The sequence below is a fragment of the Mesitornis unicolor genome, unplaced genomic scaffold, assembly GCF_000695765.1.
Source record: "Mesitornis unicolor isolate BGI_N332 unplaced genomic scaffold, ASM69576v1 scaffold4992, whole genome shotgun sequence".
NCBI classification, from domain to species: domain Eukaryota; kingdom Metazoa; phylum Chordata; class Aves; order Mesitornithiformes; family Mesitornithidae; genus Mesitornis; species Mesitornis unicolor.
In genome coordinates, this window is record NW_010166978.1 from 1 (window position 1) to 26,688 (window position 26,688).

The following is a 26,688-nucleotide window of genomic DNA, read 5'->3' on the forward strand; positions in this document are numbered from 1 at the left end:
GATCGCCGCCGCCTCGCCGGGCGTTTCCCTCCTGCCCCGGCCGCGCTTCCGAGTCTGAAGCCGGTCGCTTGGTTTCCGGAAGAGAAAAACCAACAACTTTTCGGCAGCGGCCGAGGATGGAGGCCGTCGGTATGGATTATTTCTGCGAGCAGGTCCAGCAGAAGGACGTGGGCCGCAGGATGCAGGTCGGCCAGGAGCTGCTGGAGTACCTGAGCGACCCGGCCAGGTCAGCCGACCTGGAGCAGGACCAGCAACGCCTGGACAAAGTGATCGACGAATTAACAGCGTGGGTCAACTCCAGCAATTTTAAGGTAAGGTTGGGTCGGCGAGGCGTGGGACAGGAGGACCATGATTCATCATGGCAAGGAGGTACAGAGCTCTGGATTACTTTTTAATCAGATACGAGCAGAAATAAAACTGCATTTATGCCAGTTTTTATCTTTCCTCCTCCGCTCGCAAAGGGAAATTCAGGAATTTTGGGAGGGGTTGGTTAGCGTATTGTTGTCTCTATTCCTCTGTCCTGAAAGAAGCAGTAATGTTTTGATTTGTGGGTTTGGTTTGGGTTGTTTTTGGTTTTTTTTTGCGTTAAACGTTTTTGCACGTCATAATGAAAAAATCCCATGCAACTGTTTCATATACTCGGGTTGTGTTTCTTATTCTGAAACAAGGTAGGTGGTGATTTTTATTTTTTTTTGCTTTATTATTCGCTATCACTCCCATTCCATGTTCTCTGTACTTGGGTGCAGCGTTTCATGGGATTGCCATAATTTTCTGTAGGCCGTGAAGAGTGCTGTTTCACCGTGTTTGTGTTACTCCGGGTGCGTGTTGTACGATTTAATGAATAACTTGCTGCTTGGGCTTCCCATTGCAGATTTAAAGTTGTTTATATCGTCTTTAGGTGACTTTCCTGTACGTGGGAAGTTATATAGTATTTTCATAGCCGCCCAATGATGACTCACGTTTGGCTTTCTTTTTACCTTGGTGCGTTTTAGACTGAGCTAGAGGAAAATAGTGATTACTCCTGCACACGTCTCTTGTAATATTTGTAGTTTTTTCCTGATGCTGCTTAGCCAGTAACACGATTGACAAGGCAGCTTGGCTACCAACGACAATCGCATTGGCGTTAGCGATTTTTTTTAGTTTATTTTTTATTATTTATTTTTTTTGGTGTGCGCGGTGTGTGGCGGGGACGGCCGGGTCTGCGCTGCCGCCGTCGGGTGGCGGTGTCGGTCTGCGGCGCTGGGCTCGGCGCTGCTCAGCCGGGCCCAGTCTTCAGCGCTTCTCCCCTTCATTCGCCTTGCGAGATGATTGACTTGCGCTGTGGGCCTTTGAACTTAGTGTAAAGGGGTTATTGTATTTTTTTTTCTATTTACTCAGACTCAGGAGTCACTTGAAAGGGGCAATATATTCATGAAATGGGTATTTTCTTTTTCCTACCAGTCTTGACACATAGCACTTCTAAGTTTGAGGTCTGAAAATAATAAGGCTTAAGTCTATTTTCACGTATGATTTTTTTTTTGAAGCACATTTGTCATTAAAGGTCAGGTTAGCTGGAGGAAGTAATCTGTGTTGGACAAGTGTCATTTATTTTCCTTTAAATTCCTAATCTGAGGGCAGTTGTTGGTGATAACTGATTACTATGAAACCTGGACAGATCTTTAATAGCCTTTTGTGTAAAGAGGACTGGATACTTACTTATCTCAATAGGGTGATGTAAAAGGTGGGGGTTTTTTTTCTGCACTTTTAAATTGACAAAATTAGGAGCTAATACTTGAAATTTGCTTTTCAAGATGTATTCTTCATTAAGACTGTAGGACAAATGAGGACTATGCAGTACTCCCAGATCACAAGCCTCAGCCATGCAAGATGAGGTTAAGGGTTTTACAAATTCTAAGAGTTTAAAAAATAGCTTGCATTGTAATTTTTTTTTTAACCTTCTCTCTGTCCACTTACTGGTTGCTCCTTATACATACAACATTCTATATGAAAGCATGTTATATACATTATATTAACTGCAACAGCTCAAGATCTTGGATGTTTTGCACATGATGAGTTCCAGTGTTCCTGACTGTGCTGATGACTGCCTACATCTGCTGCTTCAAAATGAAAATTTAAAATGTTCTGGATCGCTGTGGTTTGTATCTTGTGTATTTTACCTTATGCAAGCATACATGGTACATGTTTAAATGTTAGAGCTGAGTTTTTTACTAAACTCAGAGCTTGAATGAGATCACAAAGTAGTGAGTACCACAGGCTTACGTGGTTTCTCAGGAAAAATATCAAAGTAATCGTTATTTTTCATTACTGTATTTTTAATAATTAGTTGGTTAGCCTTTTCTCTGCTGAGGAATGGATATGTAGAGCACTTGGGCAGTTCTGCTTATCATTTCTTTCTTCTTATATCTTGCTAAAGGTCTTCTAGATCTTCAAAGTCTCGCAGTAATTAATCCCTCCCTGTTGACATGGCTGTTTCATTGAGCAGTGATAATGGCTGGCAACTGGCTTATTCATCAGGACTGCTGAGCTAGATCAATTGGACTGACAAGTGGGGAATACTGGAGGAAGTTTTGAAGGGGAGCATTATTTCCCCTGTAGGCGGAAATTATTTTTCTCTGTAGGTGACCGGTATGGATAACGAGGGAATGACCAATGTGCTGTATCTTTCCTGTCATAAAACCCAGTTCTTGCAAAAGCACATAGGAAAATTTCTGAGTTTGTCTAGCTCATTGGAGTGGAAAACACAATTACCAGTCCGAGTTACTGATAAATCCAAAAGGTGGGATTAAGAATGCGTTGACTCATCTGCAAATGGTATGGAATTCTAGTGAAAGTTGGTTGGAGAGCATGGGAAGTGACCTAGAGAGAGAGGAGTCGTCATGTTCAAAGGCTGACCCTAATGGTGTGTTCTGGGGACTGCAGTTGCTGTGTCTATGCAGTCGGTGAAAATGAGCTTTAAAAGGCTGCTGAAAACTTTGCAACACCAGGGAGTACACGGAAGATGTGCGTAATTTAAGCTTTTATTTTGGATCTCATTAGAATGAAAGAGTTGCTCACTGAACTGAAATTTGTTCATTTGGTGTCCTGGTACTGTGATCTGGTTTATTTCATATTGGTTGGGACCGACCTCTCCCGAAAATATAGAACTTTGGAGTTTTTGTGTTTGTGTGGGTTGTGAGTTTTGGGGTTTGTTTTATTGTATGTTGGGGTTTTTTTTTCTTTCCCAAATTGACTGTTTTCCCAAGGATCTGAGGAATAGAGAATTCTGAAATCTTTTTAAGGAGTAGTTATGTTGGATAGAAAGTATTAAGAGTTGGATGATGGTGATATTCTGCTGGTATTTGTTCTCATCAAACTTTGAAATAGTTTGCAGTCTTGGAAAATTGGAACAATGCTAATGTTCAAGTTCAGGCTCTCGGGTCAACTTCAAGCAGTGAATTAATTCCCCATTCTGAGAGTATCACTGCTGATAGGTATTTACTGGTTTTACTGGTTAACCTGGGTGTTTTATCTATGTGCACATGAGTTTTAATTAACATACGTCTCTCTTGTACTCAATAGTCACTTGAAAGAATTACAAGATTATCTGACTTTGTACAGTCTGGTGGCTCAAACTGTCCTGTGTCTGACTCAAATAAATAATCTGGAAATCTGCTTTGAACTTCTGCTAAAGAGATACAAGATGGAGAAATACTGCTTTTCAAGTAAAGCCTTGCAAGTCTACATTTGGCTGTTAGCGTATTGCAGTTTTATAAGCCCACCAAAATTGAATAGTTACCCTCTTAAAATTTATTTTTTGAGCAGTGAAGTAACATTTCAGTTCTTTATGCAAATCACACCTGATGAGAAGTAATTAAAACCTATGACTAAAATTCTTGTCGTTTCTCAAGGTAATTTTATGTGAGAAGAGTAATCAGTAACATTTGTGACTGTGAGTCATCTTTGGATTTCTTACCTTTGTAGTTGATATTTTAGCCTGTTTTGTTCCTCAGCTGCAGCAGGAAAATAATTAAGAATGGCTGGTTTTATGTCAGAGCAGCAGATTGAAACCTGGTTTCACACTGTTTCTGATAGTGTGGATAATCTGTTTCTTTTTGGCAAATCCTTGGACTTTTCTTTTATTCTATGCTTCCTGTAGAGTGAGGTTTTTCTTAGCTTTGTTTGTCTCAACACTAAATACTGAAAGATACTAAAATACCAGTAATGTTGTTATTGCATTTTTGTATTTCCTTGGTTTGGCAAGTATTTATTTTGGTTTGTCTTTAGTTCAACGAAAGGCCAGCAGGAGGAGCTTTCAGTTTCTAGAAAGGAAGGGAAGATCTGAACTGTAATTTTGCAGATAGTGAAGACAAGCGGTCAGGACGTTTGTCTGAAGTGCAGAGAGACAGCAGCAGTTACAACTTTGTTGAGTGCATGTAAGTGTGTGAGGTGGAATCCAGAACTTAAAATTATTTGAACAAAATGGAGATGCTGAGAGCTGAAAAAAGTTCAGAAATTAAAAAGGTGAAGCCCAACATATTGGTAAGAAGAACTGAATGCACAAATGCAGGATATGGGGTGTGTGATTAGCAGTCCTTAAGAAGAATGTGTGGGTTATTTTGGATCTGAAGTTGAACGCAAGCCAACACATGCTACACAAAAGGCAAATGCTGTAGCGAGTTGTGGGACTATAACCTGCAGGACAGAAAAATGGACTAAAAGACAACCCACCTCAACCTTTATTTTTCAGTTACTGTATAGATCCTCATATTTTTTTAGTCTTCATTAGCAAATAGTCGTAATTTAAATGTCTTTGTTGGAGGAGAAATGTTTGACTTTGCTGAATTTCATTATTCCTTTCTTCAAGTTGTGTGTTTAATCTTGGCTATGTGGGAGCATCTTCCCTTATTTCTATGTAACAAGAATGTGGTTCAACCTGTCCATGTATGAATCTGGTTCTAGCTTTCAAGCTCAATTATTTTATTCTTTTTCTTGAGTAATAATTTTTTCATGTGGTGTTTATGTTCTGTTCATATAATGTTAAATAAACTATTGGGTGTTATCCAAATAACCAAGCACAAGGGAAACTTGGAAGAAGTTTTAATTATTTTGTTTAATTAAAACTAATTTTGTGCAGCCTTTAATTAGGAATGTGGAATCTGTAGTCTCAAACTCCCAGGCATCTCCTCCAGAGGTGGAATTCACAGTTCTCGTATGTTTTGCAGCTTCAGTTTGTGTAATGCAGCCTGACTGTAGTCCCTGTTGAAATAGCAGCTCTGCTTCTCCTGTGGCCATGCATTCCCACTCTCGTTCTTGAGGCTATTAACTTTCTGTTGATGTTGAATTCATTTTCCAGTGTTTCAACAAGCTGAACTGACGGATGCCACAGGAGATTTAAGTGCACCAGATCACATATGCCTGCAAGACAAAAGGGAAAACAGGGCTATCCCTTTTAAAGAATCATAGCATGATTTTGGTTGGAAAAGACTTATAAGATCATAGAGTCCAACCACTGATCCAGCCCTAAGTCTGCCACTACACCATGTTCCTAAGCACAACATCTACTTGTCTTTTAAACACCTCCAGGGATGGTGACTCAACCAGCTCCCTGGGCAGCCTGTTCCAGTGCTCAACAACCCTTTCAGTAAAGAATTTCCCCCTAATATCCAACCTAAACCTCCCCTGGTGCAACTTGAGGCCATTACCTCTTGTTCTATCACTAGCTGCGAGGGAGTGGAGACCGACCCCCACCTCACTACAACCTCCTTGCAGGTAATTGTAGAGGATAATAAGGTCTACCCTCAGCCTCCTTTCTCTGAGACTGAACAACCCCAGTTATCCTGCAGTTTGATTGATTTCAGTGCGAGGAGAGACCCTTTCCAAGCTCTGCGGTGCCCAAGAGAAGTGCATCCTTCAGAACAGCATCACAGCAGTCAATGCACGTGAGCCATGCATAGTTCAAGGTGTGTTTTTTATCAGCACTGCTGATGTTAGCAGTTTCTTTCCCTGGCTGCTGAACTGTAATGTTGCTTTGTGCCTTCATCGCTCCCATGTGAGGGCTTGTGAGACTGCACAGGAAACGGGCTCAAGGAAGAGATCTGCCCAAGAAGATGCTTTCTCCTGTTCATTTGCTGGACTTGTTTCCTCAAGTGGGTTACTGTTCAGCTGTGTGAATACTTGTGCCCTCGCAGCAGAGGAACTGGTGCAGGGGTAGGAGTAACTAGCAGAGAACAGGGATTACTGTATGTTTAATGCAATTTAAATAACAGGAAATGGGAAAGAAGAGACCTTGGGCATGAAAACAATGATATTCTTTTGGAAGTACTAAGGCCTAAAATAAAATGTTTCTTTGTTTAGCTCCATTGATATGCATAGATAGACTTTAAAGTGCAATTTTATTTGGGAGGAAAAAGCTTTTTTTAAAAAAATTATGTATTCTAAAGAGAAATAGCATACATTTCATTGTCTTCCCACTGAGCTGTGCTTTTAAAAAGGCTCTGTCTTCAAACTTTTTCCACTGCAGCACAAAGTTTAAGCTAGACAATCTCAAAAAGAAAATATCTGAAAATATTGGGTGTTGCTGTATCATATACTTTTGTTTTATCCTTGCTGTCCTTGGAACAATGTCTGTGAAAAATCTATGGCAGTGGTCAAAGGAGAAACATTTAACATATGTATGAAGCAGACTGTAGATATTCCTGAAATGGATCCAGCTGGAGGCAGTACGTGACTCACTTTAGAGGACAGATCACTGAATACAGAATGATTTGGGGATCACACTTTCAGCCTGAACTCAGGTCAGTTGGAAGGTGATGAGAGATTTTGAAATAACAGAAGGTTGTAGGCATTTTTCCAGTAACCATTTTGAGTATTACACTAACGTGTTCTTCAAAATCAAGTAAATGTTTCTTAATTAATGTGATGGGGAGGAATGTTACAGTTCCTATCATGGGGAAAGGGCAGTAAAACAGATTTTTAAAATAATTAATTTTTCATGACAGCACTATGCTTACTTGTTTTGGCTGCTATACAGGAGAGGTCAAAATATCAAGGACTTCCCAGATCTATGCCTGTCGAAGGACCTCTTTTCAGTACGACCAAACCTTTTCAGTGCTCATCAGTCTCTGGTTAAATATGGGTGATTCATTCAGTAATCATCTGGTAGTGTCGTTACTTGTGCTGTGATGCTGAAATGATTTGTGATCGGCCATCATGGAAGGATTATGAGAGGGAAATTACCTTAACAATTTCGGTAGTGTATACCCCTTTTGAGAGAGTGAAGGTTGCAGCTGATGTGTGGTTTTAACAGTAAAGATTTGATACTCACAGGAGAATCTTAACTTGTAGTCCAAATTATAGCTGCAAAACATTGCTTTGAAGTCAGTGTACTTGCATTTTTAGGTAGAGAAGGCTCTGCATTTGCTAAAGAACTTGTGACTTGAATTGTTGAACTGGAAGACTGTTAGATTACCAGCAACCCCTTTCTCTCCTTGCAATGTGAAGTGATGTGGCATATGCTTAATAAAAAATTAAATAAATAAATAAAGGTCATACACATCTTTGGAAGTGTGTCATTTGTATCCTTGAGGATGAAAGAAGTGAGAGAATGGAAATAATGCTTTCTTGTTGGCTGTAGTATCAAAAGTATAAATGACATGTGTGGTAGCTTCAGCAGCTGGGACTGCAGTTTTGGCTACTGTCAGCAGAGGCAGCTGCTTAACTGATGCGAGGATTGCAGTGATGCATTTTCTTGTTCAAGGGAGAAGGGAAGTCTGAAGATGACTTTGCTGGGACTGATGTACCACCTGGGTTGAAGAAATGTCCCAGGAAAATGGGGGCTTGCTCCTGTCCATGGAGCCAGGGGCAGTTTTCTGAGTCTGTGCAAGCTTTTGGGTCAAGGGAGGGAATTTAGTATGGGTAGATCTCTGCAACAGGGGTAGTGTGGAGAGAGTTGGACTGGGAAACAGTGAAAGGAGCAAAAAGTGGTTGAGTATGCAATAAAATAGGAGAGAAGTTAATTCAGGGAGATGAGTACAGAGAATTATGAATAAAAACTTCAAGAAGTGAAGCAGAAGAGACTGGACATACATACATATTTTTGTTTCATGTTTAGCTACTTACAAGGTGCTTGAGATGCTTTGAGAATTGAGAAAGTGCACCTTTGGGCTTGGCTGACAATACTTGGGAAAAAAAAAAGACATCTCATTATATTCTTGGATGTGTCTTGTTCTAGCACTGCAGCACTGTAACAGTGTTTGTTCATGCAGGGTGTAGTTGTTGGGCATGCTGTTTTGTGTTTGTCGCTCGATTGTTAGGGATACCACAGCTGTCCCCATGGTGACAGGAAGTCCAGCTCCTTAACTTCATTCTTTGGGAGTTGCAGACAGTGACCTCCACAATTCCCCCATTGGATTCCCATGAGTAGTTTGCAGATTGTGATCTGCAGAATCTGTATTTCCATATACAATTCAGAGATCTTATGACCAAATCCAAGGACTTTTGTTAAGGTCATTTGGCAACTTATTTAAATGGAGATGGTTTCCTGGCAGTGTCCTGCCCCCAGATGTCCCTCACAGGGATGGAAAATTACAAAAACACAGTGAGAATAATAGTAAGCATGCATGGTTAAGCAGGTATGGTTTGAAGAATGGTATTTCTCTTCCTAGCAAAGACTTAGATGCCCACAGAAGTGCAGTGGCAGTGCTGGAAAGGGTATGTGGAAGGAAAGTTGGCAAAGGAACAAGCTGCAGAGCAAGAAATAGGATCAGATCTTAATCACTGCCTCAATTCATAATCACATTTTGCTTGAAACATCTTGATTCCACTAAAGAGTCTGGTCCTTTCCAGAACGAATAAATTATTTCTCAGTTGTGTTGGCAATTTTGTTGTGATCTGAGAAGTCAAGGACGGTCTTGAACACTGGCTTGTTGAAGAGCAGCTAAAAAACAAACCAACTCCAGTTCAAATAAACCTAAATTTCTTTTCCACTGTGAACCCTAAAAGCAGTGTTTAAACGCCTCAAACAATAGCGAGCTGATGAATCAGCCTCAACATACAAAGGCTCTTTCTAGGCAGCAGGCAAAGGCGTAATGAATGCAGAGTAAGAAACAGATCCAATTATTTTAATCCCAGAGGAAATACATCCCTCATTGAAGCTGGTGGGGAAAGGGCTATGATGCTGCTGAGAGGTTTTTTTTGTTGGCAGTGGACATCCTGTCTTGATACATGGTTCTGTATAGTGTCAGAGAGCTTGGAGCCTTTTTCTTGCAGATCACTTCTGCCTCAATTTGACGTTGGATTTTTTGAGTATTCTTTTGTTGTTTTGGTTTTGTTTGGGGTTTTAATGTTGCTCATGTGACCCCATATCAGTTGTAAAGAACTCCTTCCAAAGTGCTGCTTGAATACTGCATGCGTGACAGCAACCGGGAGATGCTGAAACTCGGAAAGTTGTGTATCAAAGCAGAGAAATATTAAGACCAATTTACAAATACAGTAAGGTAGGTTGTTTGGTATACTCTGTAGTGGTACGTTTAGGCTGACTTGTTCTAAAATGTGGAATGAGGGTCAATTTTGTAGCTAGAGCATTTTCCCGTTACTTGCAGCCTGAGGTCACATCATACTTTCTTACTCTGCAGATATCATGACATTTGATACCTGTTACCTGTTCAAAGTTGCAGACCATTGAGGACTTTGTATGAGCTAAACAATAACTATCATGCAGTAGGTAGAGGATTGCTCCTTTCAGACTGTCGTAACCTGTTCCCATGCTTCTTATCTGTGAAGGTTCTTGTTGGGTAGCTGTTAGAGATGAGAATTTAATTTCACAGCGGTGTTTGTTAATTTTGCATTTCTTACAGCAAGGGTTAAGTCTCACATCTTACTCTCACTTACAAAGGTAACTTTTGAAAGCTTTATTTCATCCCATACAGTCTGAACTGTGTATTTTAATACGGTAGGGAGGTCACAAAGGCAAAACTACTCATCAGAATATTGAAATTGATAGTATTTACTGAAGTGGCTTTTGTATGCTAATTATTGAAGTAGAACCCCATTCATTAAGTCAGTCTTTGGACAATTACAAAGAGCCAGCACCATATTGACAACCGCTTAAATAGTTAATAAATGCGACTTGCATCATAAAAAGTGTTTAAACTTTACCCATTCACAGGGAGGGATACAAAAATACATAATATGCAGGCATTATCTTAGTGAGTGCTCTTGGTCAAAATAAAATGCTCTTAAACAAATGAAATACAGTTGATCAGATTCTTTGTGTGCAGTAACAGTCATGGTAGGACAAATGGCCATTTCTCTGGTAGCTATCAAGCCTCTGACCCTTATATGGAGGTTCAGATCTTTCATATGGCCACTGTTTTTACCCAGATGAGACTTTAAATAACAGTGTCTCACTCCCCCTCCCAACCAAGCAACTAACCAAAAATAATGGCCAAAAAAAGTCCACAAAAAACCCTCTAAACCGTAAAGGCTAAGCACTGGAGGAATTAATCAAGAAATACTCTCCATCTTACGTGGAACTTTTCTTTGGGATTAGCAAAGAATAGATCTGTAATAAAAAACAGCCATGAGTCCTTTACGGTTTTTAAATCTTTGAGCTGCTGTTATTCAGAATGATAGAAGTCTTCAAGGGAGAGTTTTTTGAAAGATAATCAAATGTGGAAAGAGAGACTCTTTGTAAGTACCTTTATAGAAGGAAAGGCTGTGGTTTGTGCATTAATAGACCCCCAAATACTTGCACAGGAAAGGTGTCTTAAGTTGTGACTGGAAGACAAGTCTAAGGTGGAGCTTGTAGTCAGGAAACAAGCATAGGAAAACGAACTATTGTACTAATACTGAATTTATTAAAATCTGCTTAATTATGCAGTTGCTTCAGATTCTGTGTTTTTGGGTACCTTATTTGTCTAGTTTCCTGTGGAAAGAAGCCACACATAATCCTGTGTGCGTGGGCCTTGTGCATTCACATTGATCACCAGTCAAATCTTTTTTGGCGCGTTGTTTGGCGTGGACAATTATAACAGATAAGGATCTGAAGGAAAACAGAGTTGTCCAAGAAAATACAGTTCCAAGTGAATAACTCTGCTCATGTCTTTTTGGGGAAATAATTGCAGTGCGTGTTTTGCTAGAAAAGGAGGAAGAACTGTCATGAATGCGCAAGCTTCAGGGGGTCCTTTCTTAGGTGCTGAGTTAACCACAAGATGTGAAAATGCAGGTTCTGTTGTTCATAATGAACTATTATTGGTAATGATGAATGAAGTCTTGGAAAAATATGCAGGATAATTAAGAGTGAAAAACAGTGTTCTGACTTGTTAAAATAATTTAGTTTAACTGATCATTTCTGATCATGTTTTTGTTTCTGTATTAGAGGGTATTGTCCTCTCATTTAGTTTCTGCTCATAGACAAGAGCTTCCTCACAATCCTAGTACTATTTTGAACTTTCTCCTGTTTTCTGATTATTTTATGTTTTTAGCAAGGGCAAATGAAGAGAAATAAAACTCCCCTAGCTTAAGAAGCAGGTGGACAAGTGGTGTGGTCTGAACTGCTAGGGAAGACAGTATTAGCTTCTCACAGTTGTTTGCTTTTGGGAGTTCGGAAAACAATGTAATGACCTTAGTGGATGAGCTAAGTAGCCAGATTGAAATAAGCCCCTAGCATCTGGGAAACAGTTTCAACCATGGTTGGTTGTTTTGGTTCGGTTGTTTTTTAGTATGTATTAGTACTTATGTTTGGGGGGGGCTTAGTTTTGCATTTTAAGTTGTTTGCTTTTTCTGAGTCTGGTAATTTTTCCTCTTTTGTAGTAGTTGTTAAGGCATTCTCTTTTGTTTCTTTCAGCAGCTTGGAAACCTGGTGGTGGAAGTAAGGCCTAAAACCTTACTGGTACCTGTTTCAGAGGAATTTTGACTTGCAGTAAATACTGCATTAGACCTGTAGAGTAATCTTTTACAGAAAATGAGGGACAGAACTGCAGTCATAATATATGATCAGGGCTGGGGGAGAGGAAGGGAAAAGCTTCTTCCAGCTCCTTAGTCCTCATAATTATCAATTTGAATTTTAGTCATTTTTAGTTGAAAACACTAAAGCACTGGATTTCTAATATTTATTTTCTTGTTTTAAGACAATTACTGAAAAATCTGAACTGCTCTGGTATATACTTGACCCATTCCAAACATATTGTGATAATTTTGCCTTAATGGAAGCTTTAAAGTAATTATCAGCTCTCTAATTAGAACTTAAATTTATATTTAGGTTAAGATACAGTCTTTCAGCATGCTTGCATATATATGTCTAATTTCTTTAAAATATATTCTGAAGAATCCTTTAGTGATCTGTTTTGTGTATCTAATGCTTTTGTTTCAACAGGTAGCGTTACTGGGATTAGAAGTTTTAGGTGCCTTTGTTGACAGACTATCAGGACGCTTTAAATCCTATATAGGAACCGGTAAGTGAAATATAACTTTTTCTTAAGACCAAAAAGTAAGACGTGTTTGGTTTTGTTTGGCTTGTTTTTTTCTCACTCCTCCCCTAGCAGCTGAAGTGTTGAAAGCTTTTTGAGCTAATTATAATAACACATTGGTAGGCATCTTATTGCTGTTGTTAGTATTGAGGTAATTTTATATTAACTTGTAAATATTAATTTGTCAGCAATGACTGATTTTTAGGTGGTAGTTGGGATTTTTTTAAAAGTTCCAGAAATATCTTTTCAGTAATTAGCTTCACACTAAATAGTTGCTTACCACTCCCATGCTATGTACTTGCTTACCACTCCCCAAGACAGTAATCTAAAACTTACATTGGAACATAAGTGTTACCTTTAACGTGATTGAAAGTTTTATTTGTAGATCACTTTAATTAGAGCCTTATGTCTGCTGAAGCCTGTGGTTTCAAAGGACTCTGTGGTCTACCTCCTGTTAGATATCTGGACTGTAGTTTTTAGTAGTCTAAACTTTTTTATGAGGTAACAAAAAAAAGAGCACTGGCTGTTATTCTTATGTGAAATGTTAACTTGAATAAATTTCAAATTAATGGATCTGCTTGTGCCTGAATATGAAACAATTGTTCTGGGAAGTACAAGCAATCTGCGCTGCCCAGCTCATTTTGCTGCTGTCCTTGAAAATAGATAGTGATGGTAGGGCATTAACAGTGGTGTTGTATCACTGGCTATTTTTAACAGACATTTCTAACTTAGAGCCCTTTTCCAAAATTTATGTGAATTATCCTGTTTTGATCCCAAGTGCCCACCTATCTCAAATTGTCTGTCAAAGTTTTAAGTTTCCTCTTCTTTGTCTACTTTTGTATTTTAGAGTTAAGAAATCAGTGAAACTTGGAAGTTTAAGAATACAAAGCATAGTTTATGACAAGCTGCTAACTAAATTCATTGAAAGCATATTTCAGAATGCTGTAGAACTACTGCAGTAGTGCACTACAGAATTTAAAACTGTTTTGTTGCATACGGTTTTTCTTTGGCTGGTTAGTTTTATGTTGGAGCATTGTAAGGGAACTGGAGGCGTGTTGTGCTATGCAGAATGTTGATTTCTGAATGGTCTCCATTTATGGCTACAAACAGGGCTAGGCTTTAGAGTGTCACTCAGTTTTGATTTATATTCTAATGGTATGCAGAACTTAAAATTACAGCAACTTCATTAAAGGTTGGAAAATTGTGGGTTCTTAATTTCTTTTGGGTTTTTTTTTGGTTTGTTTTTTTAAGGCTGAACTATTTAAGAATAGTTTGCAAACACAATTTTTTTTTCTCTCAGCATTTGAGTAGTTCGAGATTATGAGCAAATGGAAGATTTAAATTGCAGTACTCAGGAGCGTTTGTATTAAAAACAAACAAAAAAGAGTACTGATACTGGATGACCATCAAACATGTGTACCATCAGTAGACATCTGAAGCTGTGTATTTCAGAAGTACCTTTTAGAAAAGCTGAGTAGTAGTGCCTTCAACTGAAATTGGTCTTCTGAGCCTCTCCAGAATCAAGACCTGTAGAGTGCATTACGCTGAATATGCAAGTCACTCTTGTGCATGATCAGCTTTTATATACGCTTAACAGACACAAATGTCTGTAAAGGCAGAAAACAGTCTTTTACATGACTGTGATTTATAGTATGAATTCTTTTCAGTTGGTAGCTGTCTCTCAAAGTCTTATAATGAGATTTGGATCATTTTCAGTTGTTGTCAGTTAAGCAGTAATACAAAAAATTTATTGTAAATGTCTGGGAGTGGGGATATTCTGGGGTTTATGAGAGTAATTAAAAGCACACTGGTGAGCAAGAAAACTGCTTTCTTCAACAAAACTTAAAGAACCAGCATTTTCCTAAATCATGTTCTGTTGCCTATGCAGATTTGGCTTCTAATGTAGTCTGAGAATGGCTCCAGGAAGTCTGACCAAAGACTCGTGTCTGACAGTGATCTGTTTGCAGATGCCCGAGAAGAAAGTAAGGACAGGACCAACATGGAGTCATAACTCCTTCAGTGTGACCCCCTAGCTGTCAGCTGTCCTGCAGTTTAGGGCCAGCTAAGGCAGATGGCATCCTCAATGTCTCTCCTGTCACCCCGTTTACTTACAGCTTTATCTAGTTGATTTTTGAACCCACATTGATGTTTGGCCTCTATGGTGTTCTGTAGTAATGCTTAATTATGCAAAACTCTTGTTTTGGTCTAGCTGCCTGATAACTTGATGCTTTCTAAACCTTGTGTTAGAGGGTTGACCCACTATTTTTTATGTTCTTGACTGCCAGTCTTCATTTCTATGGATCTCTTCTGTGCCTCTCCTCTGCTATGCTTCCTGCCCCCCACTCCACCCCCTACCCTAGGCAAGAGTCCCAGGCTAATTCTTTCTGGTATACACATGGTTTCACGGTTTTTATTGTTATTGCCTCCCCTTTTAGCGCCTTTCTGTTGTGGTGCTTTTGAGTTGAGGAAGCCATAACAGCACAGATGTAGCATATGTTTATAGTGGCATAATTCTGCTTGGTTTTACTATGTTATCTATTACTTTCATAATTATTGATAATCTGTTTCTTTTTCTGTTCTTGATATTTCTTATCAGTCTTGCTTCCTGAAAACTGACCTAATATATTAATAAGACAGTCTACTGTAACAACATGTTTCCTGTGCAGTGATGGTGGATTTTAGGGTCCACTGTACAGGGTGATGTCTCTTCCTCCATGTTGCCTTCCTTTCTGTAACACCCCTTCTTGAGAATGATGTGAAAAATCAACTGCACTTCATTAGCTGAGTTACCGTCTGCACAGCTGTTCTGCTGCAGAGAGCTCTTAAAAGTTTGTGAGGTACCACTTCTTTTTATAAAAGCTGTATTGTCACTTTGGTGCCATAGCTGACTCTGTGTGCTAATACTAGCTGTAGGGAGTTCTTTACAGATGCCAGAAGAAAGTAGAATCATTGAATCATTTAGGTTGGAAAAGACCTTTAAGGTCACCGAATCCGACAGTTAACCTAGCACTGCCTGGTTTAAAACATGTGTGTAAGCACATCTACAGGTCTTTTAAATACCTCCAGGGATGGTGACTCAAACGCTTCTCTGGGCACCCTGTTCCAATGCTTGGCAGTCCTTTTGGTGAAAATTTTTTCCTGATATCAAATCTACATCTCTCCTGAAGCAACCTTGAGGCCGTTTCCTCTTGTCCTATCACTTGTTACTCAGGAGAAGACACTTCAATACAGCATCCTTTCAGGTAGCTGTAGAGGGTGATAGGGTCTCCTCCCCTCAGTCCCTTTTTCTCCAGGCTAAACAGCTGCAGTTCCTTCAGCGGCTCTTCATAAGACTTGTGCTCCAGATCCTTCACCAGCTTTGTTGCCCTTCTCTGGATATGCTTGAGCACCTCAATGCTTTCCTGTAGGGATGGGCCCAAAACTGAACACAGCATTCAAGGTGTGGCCTCACCAGTGCTGAGTATAAGGGGCATGATCACTTCCTTACTCCTGCTGGCCATGCTGTTTCTGATGGAAGCCAGGATGCTTTTGGCCTTCTTGGCCACCTGGGCATGGAGCTGGCTTGTATTCAGCTGTCTGTCGACCAGCATTGCCTGGTCCTTTTCCACCAGCCAAATTTCCAGCCACTCTTCCCCAGGCCTGTAGCATTGCATGGGGTTGTTGTGACTCAGGTGTAGGACCCAGCACTTGGCCTTGTTGAACCTCGTACAGTTGGCCTTGGTCCATTGATCTAGCCTGTCCAGATGCCTCTGCAGATCCTTCCTACCCTCAGGCTGATCAACACTCCCACCCAACTTGGTGTTGTCTGCAAACTTACTGAGGGAGCACTCAGTCCCCTCATCCATGTCATTAAAGATGTTAAACAGAACTGGCCCCACTACTGAGCCCAGGGGACACCACTTGTGACTGGCTGCCAACTGGATTTAACTCCATTCACCACAACTCTTTGGGCCTGGCCATCCAGACAGATTTTTACCCAGCGGAAAGTATTCCTGTCCAAGCCATAAGCAGCCAGTTTCTCCAGGAGAATGCTGTGGGAGTACTTTCAGTTCAGGTTTTAGATGGAACCTCCTTTTTGCATCTGGATGATGAAAATTGCTTAGAAGTAGGGAAAAAACCACCTTTTTCCCCCTCCGCAGAATTTCTACAAAGTGTCCATAGTTGGTTCTTCTCAAATGCATAACTATTCCATGCAAACAGCCATTTTAATTTTTTAAATCTTGGTTTTGTCCAGTTAGGTCATTGTTTGATGTGAGCAGGAGGGTAATTATGTATTGCAAATTCGCAGTTCATACAGGTGATATGAGAAGAAAATAAAGGTCATGGTATCATGCCTGAAAACATTGGGAAATTTGGAAGCAAAATGCTTCAACTTAGTAATGAGATTCTTGTAGTCCTATGTGAAGACTTTTTTGTGTGGTAGGCATTTACTTTCTTCTGTTTTGGTCAAACAAATGTGAATATATTATTTATCAAAGGCAAGCATAGTAGAACTTATCCAGGCAATTTAGTTATTATTTTGAAATATTCAAAATATAGTTAACTTCTTGTTTATGGCAGTAGGTTATTGTAGACACTTGCATTCTCGCTTAAGTTCAGGATTGCACTACGAATATAGCTAAGGAAGGTGTATATGTAAAATACCTTCCTGTGCTGTTTTCTACCCTTTTAAAGAATACAGTAAATCCTAATTTGTAGGTGTAATTTTGGTTTTATAGCTGTCTTTTGTCATAGAATACCTGGAACCTTGAATGTGTTTTTGTCTTAATAAAGAATGTTACTTTTTGGTGACCCTGAGATGTTTTTATTCATGATTCAGAACTCAGTAAACAATGGAAGTATAACAGCATATTACCCAACTGTAACATGGCAAAACAGTATTTTTTCCCCTGTTTAATTTCCTGTTCAGTTATGATGGAGGAAGATTTAAGTGCAGAGAAATATAACTAATGTGACTGAATATTCACCCCCATAAGCATTACAGGCTTCTTTGCTAAGAAATAAAAAACGTGAATGCTTTATTATTGTTTCCATCTTTACAGCCTATGTATATGCCATAAATTAGATTTGGGCAAAATCAGTGCAATAGTTGTAGGACAGATGCTCTCCACTGTTCTGGACAGCATGGTAGTGATCTTTGTATTGAAGTGCAATGCCTGATAAGAGACTTAATTCAGTTTCCTAGGCAACAATCTAATGTTGCAGTAACTTTCTTCCAAGGTGTTATCCTTTTGTAATTAAGCACATTGCACCCTCTGCAGCTGACATCAGTGTTCTGGGAACTTCAGCATACAGATTTGGAATATCTTTTTTTAGTATTTCCAATGATGATCCTTGAAATAATACTTTGCAAGCAATAAATACCAGGATACGTGCTAGTTCAGAAGACTGTGTGGCTATATTCTGGAAAAAGTGAAGCAGATTAAGGAGTGTTTGAGTGTTACATTTTTCAGTATTTAATCACTGCTTGTTCTGTGGTTAAAAGAGATTACGTAAGAGTACCTAATTGCCCTGTCAAAATATCTTTTCCCAGGTGATGGCATTAATTATGAAGATATTATATATCAGAAATAAAAGAGAGTATTAGAATTATGGGCACATGTGACTGGATGACTTTTCCTAGCAACTCTGTTTCTACTTATACTAGTTTCAAAAAGGAGTGAATGTTAATTTGTCATCTTGTTACTGTCAAAGAAGTGGGAAAAGAAAAAGTATAATAAAGTTATACGGAATCTGTTTCAATGTGATATTATATCATGACACATTTTTGTGCATATATCGAGCTGTCCATTAGTCTATGATGTAATTATATTGTCATTCACTTTCCCATACATTACAAGATTTTACAAAATAAATGGTATCTGCACATTAAACGAAAGGTAATTGAAACTTAAAAAACACCAAACACAGATATGCATTATATTTATACGTGATATATTTCTGTATGTCTGAATATAAATACACATTTTTACACACAAAACTCCATATGTAAATGTGTGTATATGTGTAATAGCAGTTTCACATTCTTCTTATAAAAAGAAACCAGTGGGTAAAAATAATTTTGGAAGGTAGTTGTAGAGCTGTATACTAAGATGTGAAACCAATTTGAAGTGTTTGAATTCTTTCCCAGGTGGCTTCTAGAAGTGATGGAAGAACCTTTAAATTAGACTCTTCAGAATAATTTAAGTGCACTTTCAAATTTATTGTCATAATTAAACATGCAAGTATGTTGCCTGATTTATTTTAAAGCAGTTATAAGGACCTGCAATGTGCATTAATTTTTTGAGTGAATTTGGATTAGAAGCATTTGATACAAGAATTTGGAAATGTCTGTTTTTCAATAAGACTCTATTTAGATAAGTGACACCCAAGTTCTTTATTTTTTGTTTTTTCTCCTGTCTAATGATGGAAATTTTTGGATGAACAGGCTTGAATGTGCAGTTTAATCAAGATGTGACTCTTCAATAAGTAGTTTTTATGATTTATGGAGAAAAGCCTTCCTCAGCACCATGAATAACCGAGAACTGCTTTAGCATGAGCTACCATGGATATATATATAACATGTAGAAAAATGTATCTTCAGGTTTTAGGGACTGACAGTTTTATATTATTTTTCATTTTTTAAAAACTTAAGTGTTGAGACTAAAGGCACAATCTGTTGCAGGATTCCAGATTACAAATGCTTGCAGAACACCTCAATGTAAATCCTGGAATAATTTAGGTTGGAAGGGACCTGCAAGATCATCTGGCCCATGTGTTTGCTTGTAGTATGGCCAACCTTAGATGTTAGGGGAAACTTTGAGATTAAATTGGATAATCCAAGGAATCGAATTGCTCAGAGAGCGTAAAGCAGGCTTTTCTATTTATGTGAGAGAAGTCTTGTCTCAAAGATACCTTGTTGCATCTAAATGCAACACAGGTGTTTTGTCTGATGCTGCTTTTTCATTTTACTTCTTATTGACCTCAAGAAAAGCTGTGTTGGATATGTGTTGTGGGATTTTCTTTACCAATGAAATGCTGAATGTTTCAGATTTTTTTAGAAACGGCTTTTAGAGTCTGTTATTTGTATTTTTTTTCTCCAGAATAGAAGTTTTCAATTGATGTTATATTTTAAAATTTAACGAAAATACGAACTTCCTCCTACATCTTAGAAAGTTCTTAAATTTTCTGTGGTTCCTTCTATAGTTAATGATCATAGCTAATTATCATAGCTGATTTAAGCTGCAATTTGGTGACAGATTCCTTGAAATTTAAGTAATAAATAAATGAATGAATAAATAAATCTGTGCAACCTCTTAAAGCTCTTTGTCATGGCTGGCTAGCACTGGAATTTGTTAGCAGTGGGAATGAATTTTACCTGAAGTGATTCATGCTTGAGTGATAGGCTGTGAGTTAGAGTACCATCTGGTTGCTGTCTGTGAACACTTCACTGTGTGACATCTAGAAATACAGTGCCATAAAATAAGAGCAGAGAAATCTTAGCCATCTTTGGTTTCTGTTTGATTCTAATTAATACTAGTTCTGTAAAAATCTACCCTAGAGTTAAAAAACCTTCAGAAGATGACATGAACATTTGTTTCTCTAGCTTCTATTTTTCTCGCTGATCTAATGCACCTCTTGACTTGAAGGATCTCTTCTCATGTTCTCAAAGACTGAGACACTGATAGACTCATGACTGTATTCTGGAGAGACTTGAAGAAGCACATTAATGTCTGAGGTGGCTTTTGGTTAAACTTTGGCCTGGACTTTATCTTGCGGAGGGGAAGGAGGAGTATCAGGAGGGGAGCAGTGAGGCCCTTTCTGAGAGCATGCTGGTGACTCTTTGCTTAGGTGTAGCTTAGGTGTGTCTGTCACCCTGGCCCTATCGCTGGCCCCACAGGAGCCTCTGTGGGACTCATTTCTTTCCCATGCGTCTTACTCAGAATTACAGAGGCTGTTTTAATTGCAGCAGCAGCTGTTTCCCTCCCTCTGTTTTAATGGGAGCTATTTAATGTTGTTGCCTGACCTGGCAAGGTTTCTGAGGAAACTAGGAAGGTACTGGTGCCTAGGTTTAATATGTTTCTCTCATCAAAGCCATTTCTTTTAATATCTAAGACAAGAAAATAGACTTTTTAGTAACGGAATTTTTGCCGACACTGATTCCTTGGTAAAGATTCTTACTTGCTTAATGCTTTTTTGTAAGTCTGTAGTAGCATAGACATGGACTCTAAAGTTGCTTCATAGAAGTGGTTGGCAATGAGAGGGTGTGCATAAAATGGGCACTTAAAAAAAGCAGGTATAGGTGGTCAAGAGAAGGAATAGAGAGGGAGCTGTGAGCAATAACACTAACTGAAAAGCTCCCTATTTGTGTCATAAAGAAGGAACTCCTGTTAAAGTTTAACAGAAGGAAATAGTTTGTGCTACCTGTGGCATTCTTTGCTGCAGGGGGATCATACATCTAAACTGCTCAGGATTAAAAAAAATACATTAGGTGCCATTCAGGGTACTGACTTCTGTGTTTTACTTGTTTATCATCTTCAGTCCGAGTGGAAGAAATAAATATTTAGTCTCTCAAGGCTGTAGTCTGACTCTCCAGCCTGGTTTTGGCCTTAACTCTTGCATCTACTGTCCAACTAGTGCTGATAAAATCATTATATGGACTTGTATAAATGAAAATTTATTTATGTTTACTGAGCCAAGAGAAGGAAGACAAACAATGGAAAAGAAACTAATGGAATAATAAGCTCTGTTAGGGATATTAGAAGGGTAACTATTATGCAATTAAAAAGGAAAAAGGTATGAAGAGCAGCTCAGATGGTAATAACAGGTCAGTTTGAGGTACATCTGGTAGTAAAAATATTCTATAGCACACATTAATTCTGACACTAATTTTTCCTCAGTAATCAAAACCTGTAAAGCAGTGATACTACAGTGTAGAAATCTTAACAGGAAAAACTCAGGAGCTGCTCGTAGTGATAGGAAACTGACTATATGCGAAGTGGTGAAAAGGCAAATTGAATGGGATACAGTGCTTTTTGGCTTTGCAAAAAATAACCAACAACTGCAAAGAGAATCAGTGTCTTCTAAATGTAATATAATATTTTACTGCATATCAGCAGAAAAAAAATGAAGAAAGTTGTGAATAAGTTATTAGGTTTTCCAAAATCCCTCTGAAATAATTAATGAAACTAGGCAACAGAAGTAGTAAGCTGGATGAGGTGGGTATAAAACAATAGGAATGTGTGAACCCATACTGAATGTGACAAATTCTGTGCTTCACTGGGTAACCTTTGTTTTAACCCCAACATCTATTTAAGATTTAGTTTGCAGACTGATGCCAGAAGTGACCAAGTGCATGTATTTGCACTGCAGCATAATGAAAGACGCTGATTTGAGAATACTGATGAGAAAATGTGTAAAACTTAAAAGTATTAGCCAAAATGATTGTTCCAGTTGTATTTGGAATGAAGTTGGGGGAGGAGCATTGATCTTAGTGCTGTATTTTCTGGTCATCTGTTCTTAGGGATGCAGTAGTGCTCTAATCTTCTAAAGCAGAGACTTATTTTTTGGTAAAGTTTCCCCCTGTATTGCGAATACGACTTCAGCTGTTCCTAGTAGGGCTAAAAATCTGCCTGAAGCTGACCAAGGTAAAAATCTTTTTATAAAATCTTAGTGCACAAATACCCAGCAGAAACTTCCTAAGGTCCCAAAATCTCCACAGGCTGTTCTTGTTCACTCAATTCCAATGTACCTCTTAGCTCTTGCTTTTCATTGACATGTGTGTATCATCTGGAATGTCAGTGGTTCACCTTGAAAGCAGATAAATATTGGTACAAGGCATGAGATGGGCTTGGTTGGGGTAGTGAGTAGGTAGAGCTTTCTAGTAAACTTTTAGGTAGGGAGACACGTTTCCTACTCACTTTTAGGAAGGACATCTAACACGACTAAGCCATTTTTCACTAATGCAGAAAGAGCAATAAAATAAATAGTTCTCCCTAGACATGCCTTAACATTTGGAGAAAAAGTGATGAAGGCACTAGATATTCAAGTTGAAATATGTTTGGTGGAGATCTCCGTCTGGTGAAGCATTCTGAAACATCTTCAGTAAGCAACCAACTTCAAGTAATTTCCTGTTGGAGCTTATTCTGACAGAAAAGATGAACTACCAAGCTGAAAACCAGCTGGTGGTTGCCAGCATTCAATAGCCTAATTTCACTTGTCTTATGCAGACAGAATATATCATGTTGTATATGGGGTCTTACAGAAATTCGAGATTTGAGAGGGTGAAAAGTCAAGCCTGCCAACTTTTGGCCCCTTTAATAGCTCCCACAGCTCTGGTAGAGCTCCGTGAATGACAAAGGCTGGCATGTTGAGTAGCTGCGCACGGGGTTGTGTCATAGCTTAGTTTAACTCAGTGACCTCAGCTCTGTTTGGCGGCTTCTGGTAGCTGTTCTCTGTGCTCGCCGTGGTGATTTCAGCAGAGCCCTGGTATCTGCAGCTCCGCCGACTGACTCAGCGTGCCAATTCCTCACAAAGGAGCCGTGTTCCCGCAGGACCGGCACTCACAACATTTCTCTCCGCTGGAGCAGCTTCTCAGTGCCTGAGTTTGTTTCCCTTTCCGTAAAGCAAGAGTTGCCTTCTGCTGCCCAACAGTCAGGTTAATGTAGTGGACTTCAGTGGCAACATATGGTATGGGTAAATGTCAGTTTAGAAGTGCTGAAAATAGTAATGAAAAATACTGTTGAGATGAAAAATGTAACCAGTAAGTATATGAGTGATTGGAAACTTAGGGGAGAGGGCAGCTGTGTACTCAGTAAATTTACTTCTCGAGTTTTGGATGTTTCTTTTGTGTTTGTAAAATGGAAAAAAACTCAAACCAAACAAAACCCAGCATAAAACAGATAAACAAAAAACCTCCACAGCAACAAAACCCCAAAACAAAACAAAAAACCCGAAACCTAAACAAACCCTTTCTCTTCAAACTGTAAAATTAAGATAGCTGCAATGATTTATTCAGAGGAGGAAGGGAAAAGAAGATAAATTAAAAATGCACAAACTTGATGATAGCAGCTAAGGATGTCAGTGGAATATCCAGAGCCAGTAGAGTCAAATACTCAAATCAGGATAATTACAAAGTGTTCAGATACAGCAAGAGGGGAAGTTCAAGTTTTAGCAGTGTTATTTGTTCAAAAATAATCATGGTATAGAAATGGCTGCTGTTTTTAATGTTGGAACAGAGGACTGAGGAGAGCTCCCAAGTTCCTGATTCTGTTCCCTTTCTTTTGCTGACAATGCTAGTGTGTAGTGATTACTGTAAAATTATTAAGTACTGTTAAAATTCTTTCATATCCACCTTGCAAAAAATAGGGTGATAGTTATTTCTTCTCTGAGTAGAATAGGAAAATTAATTTTTTAGCGGTTAGCAGCTGAGAGAGATCAGGCAGCAACTATAAAATACTCTAAGGTGTTCAGAGATGTGACACCATACACTGCATAAGGTGACTTTAGCTGTTACTGTATCTTTTTTTTGTTGGAATATGAGCAAGTCTCCAAAAGACTCAAGGTAAACATTATGCCAGTTTTAGAAGTTTGGAATAAATGGCCTGGTAATTGCAAACTTAGCCCCAGCTTTATAGGAGTACAGGAACACAAGGATGGGCTGGGTGGGGATTGTGGTCTGTGTTGAGTAGGTTTCGCCTAAATTACGTGACTGGTACTTACAGCTCTTAAAAAACCTGTGGATAAGATCAGAAACAAAAGCTAATGCAGAAGGCTGAGCTGTTAATAGGTAAATGTTACTGTCAGCATGTGACACTGCTTTTTTCTAGGTGGTGTTTAACTTGAAAAGCACTGTCCCAATGGAGATGATGCCATCTCTGCCAAGTCCATGTCAGTTGTACGTCCTCGGGGAAGGTGGGACACTCTGTGTCATCACCCCCGGTTTTTAAGAACTGGTACCAAAAGCACTGGGAGGAAGCATCTTGCAAAGTGTGTGTGTAGGCCTGAGATGGAGGACTGGGAACCAGTGTAGCAGGATGTCTTGCACAACGCTGATCTAAGCGTTCGTTCAGATAACTTTCCTAAATACTATAGCATTAATTTGTCTGTCAGATGTAGTTATAAGCTTCTCTCTGGATAAGCAAGTGAAACGAATTGGTAAGTCCTTTCATTTTGAGTGAGTATGGATTTTTAGGATATGAAATCATCAGCTATCACGCATTTTTAGTTAAATACTATTTGAGGATGCTTGTTTTAAAATGGTAACTTTTACCAATACTTTTACTGAAGTAAGGCTGAGTTTGCAGAAGATACACTGTGTGAATGGGAGGATTTGAAACTTTTTAAACTGTAATTAAACAGCAAAATCCCACTGATTTTAAAGTAGTGCTTTTTTTGCTATCACAATTCTTTCCCACTCACCAGACCTAGCATTATTTTTCAGAAAAGCCAGACATTCAGAAGCTACTGGGATATTTTTTGAAGATTAAATTTAAGTAATTTGTAGTTTTTAAGAAGGGAAGCTTTCTTTTAAGCGTGTTGGGAGATACTATTTTCTTCAATTTAAGTCCAATGCATTTGTTATTAATCATGTAACATACTCAGAAATACATTTGAGACTTCAAAATATTCTGACCAACTTAAAATCAGCTTTTATTTTTGAATGCATTGTATCTTAAATCTGTTTCAGGAAATACTCTGAAGTGTTAGAAAATCTTCATTGGGTGTTTAATATTTTTTCTTTTTTTTTTCCCCTCTCCTGCAGTTCTTATGCCTTTGATAGATCGTATGGGAGATGCCAAAGACCAAGTTCGAGAGCAAGCACAGAGTCTTATATTGAAATTGATGGACGAAGCTGCACCGCCCATGGTATGATTACTTAATGTAGATTCAGATGTAGGCCTCCAGTGAGCTTATAACTTATGCATGAACTTGACTTTGAATATGTCACATTGTTATGGCAACTGTTAATGGTGTAAATGTTAAAGATATTCTTAATGGATCATTCAGCTAAAGAGTCTGGCACAGTGCAGTTCTGCAGTTTTTGCATATCATAGCTAAATTCTGAGTAATCTTTTTCATGTCATGTGGCAGGACTTTGTTAATTAAAACATGTTGAAGCATCCTCCTGGCTTTGAGTTTGCATAATGGGGATAAATAAGTATTTAGCTCTGAATTTATTTTAAAATTAGCTTTGCACTTGAACAGGTGTATATATATACTTCAACAAGTATATTCCTACAGAATATAGGAGCAGTCCTGCAGTTACTGAGATGGTGCTTTCTTAGAAAGTCTGGCTTTCTAGGTGTATGATAAACCTTCCATGTGAAACTTAGACAAACTGAGGTGGGGATAAGTTGCCTTCTGACTTGTTGTATGAGATTGAAGTTTGAGTTAAGCAAACCTTTTTACAGTTCTTAGCACTTGGGAGCCACATAATGCTTTGTCTTCTATTTTTACTCCGTGAGTCTGAAAAATATAGGATTCTTTAACAAGACTGTATTTGAGCAATGATGTTATTTGAAACTCTGGGGACCCTGGTCGTCAGCAGAAACTTACTATTTGAGTTTTTAATTTCTGAAGAGAGCCTGTTTCTAAGTTTTAAGTGCAGAAGTTAATAGGGAACATCTTACTTTTTGTGAAAGAAAATGAGGTTCTTTTGCATGCTAAATCCTGGCTTTGTTTATTCATAGATACAGATTTGAATGCTTGTAAGGTTTTGCAGACTTTATCTGCACTGAGAAAATTGTTCTCAGTTGTCTTTTTTGCCTGATAAGAAAAACAGGTGGCATGTTAAGCAACTGCAGAAACGTTTCATCTCCCTTCCAACAGGAGGCATTTTCTCACGTTATTTGGTCGCAGATTTTGCAAGGATTTAGGCATCAAAGTGTAGTAGTGTCATTCACAAAGAACATGCCTTTTCCTTTTCACAAGACCTAGTTTTGATTGTACTCATTGACAAAGAGATATTGCAGCATTTTTCCATGCCCAAATGCAAGTAGTTCGAGTGACGTGTTCCTGTGCCCAAGATGCTCCCAAGTACCTGACATGCAGACCTCTACAATAATAGAGTTCACAGCAGAGCATCTTGGAGACACCTTCATGTGAACAATTTCTGATGAAGACTGTGGTGACAGCTGCTTTATGCCAGGCCCTCGTCATGAACGAGTTTTAGATCACTGGTCTATCTTTTAGTTTCTGAAGAGTTGTTAGGCTGTACGCTGGGATGGTGGAAGGAATCACAGAATCACACAGAATCACAGAA

At 38.8% G+C, this 26,688-nt stretch overlaps 1 protein-coding gene across 1 annotated transcript; it reads left to right on the forward strand.

Moving 5' to 3' along the window:
• Positions 1-101: 101 nt before the first annotated feature.
• Positions 102-25,292, forward strand: LOC104535849 (CLIP-associating protein 1-like; the record flags this gene model as incomplete). Its single annotated transcript, XM_010195146.1, has 3 exons — positions 102-311; positions 12,353-12,431; positions 25,189-25,292. Coding segments are annotated over exons 1-3 (378 nt in total), but the record flags the coding sequence as incomplete, so codon positions are not given.
• Positions 25,293-26,688: the final 1,396 nt, after the last annotated feature.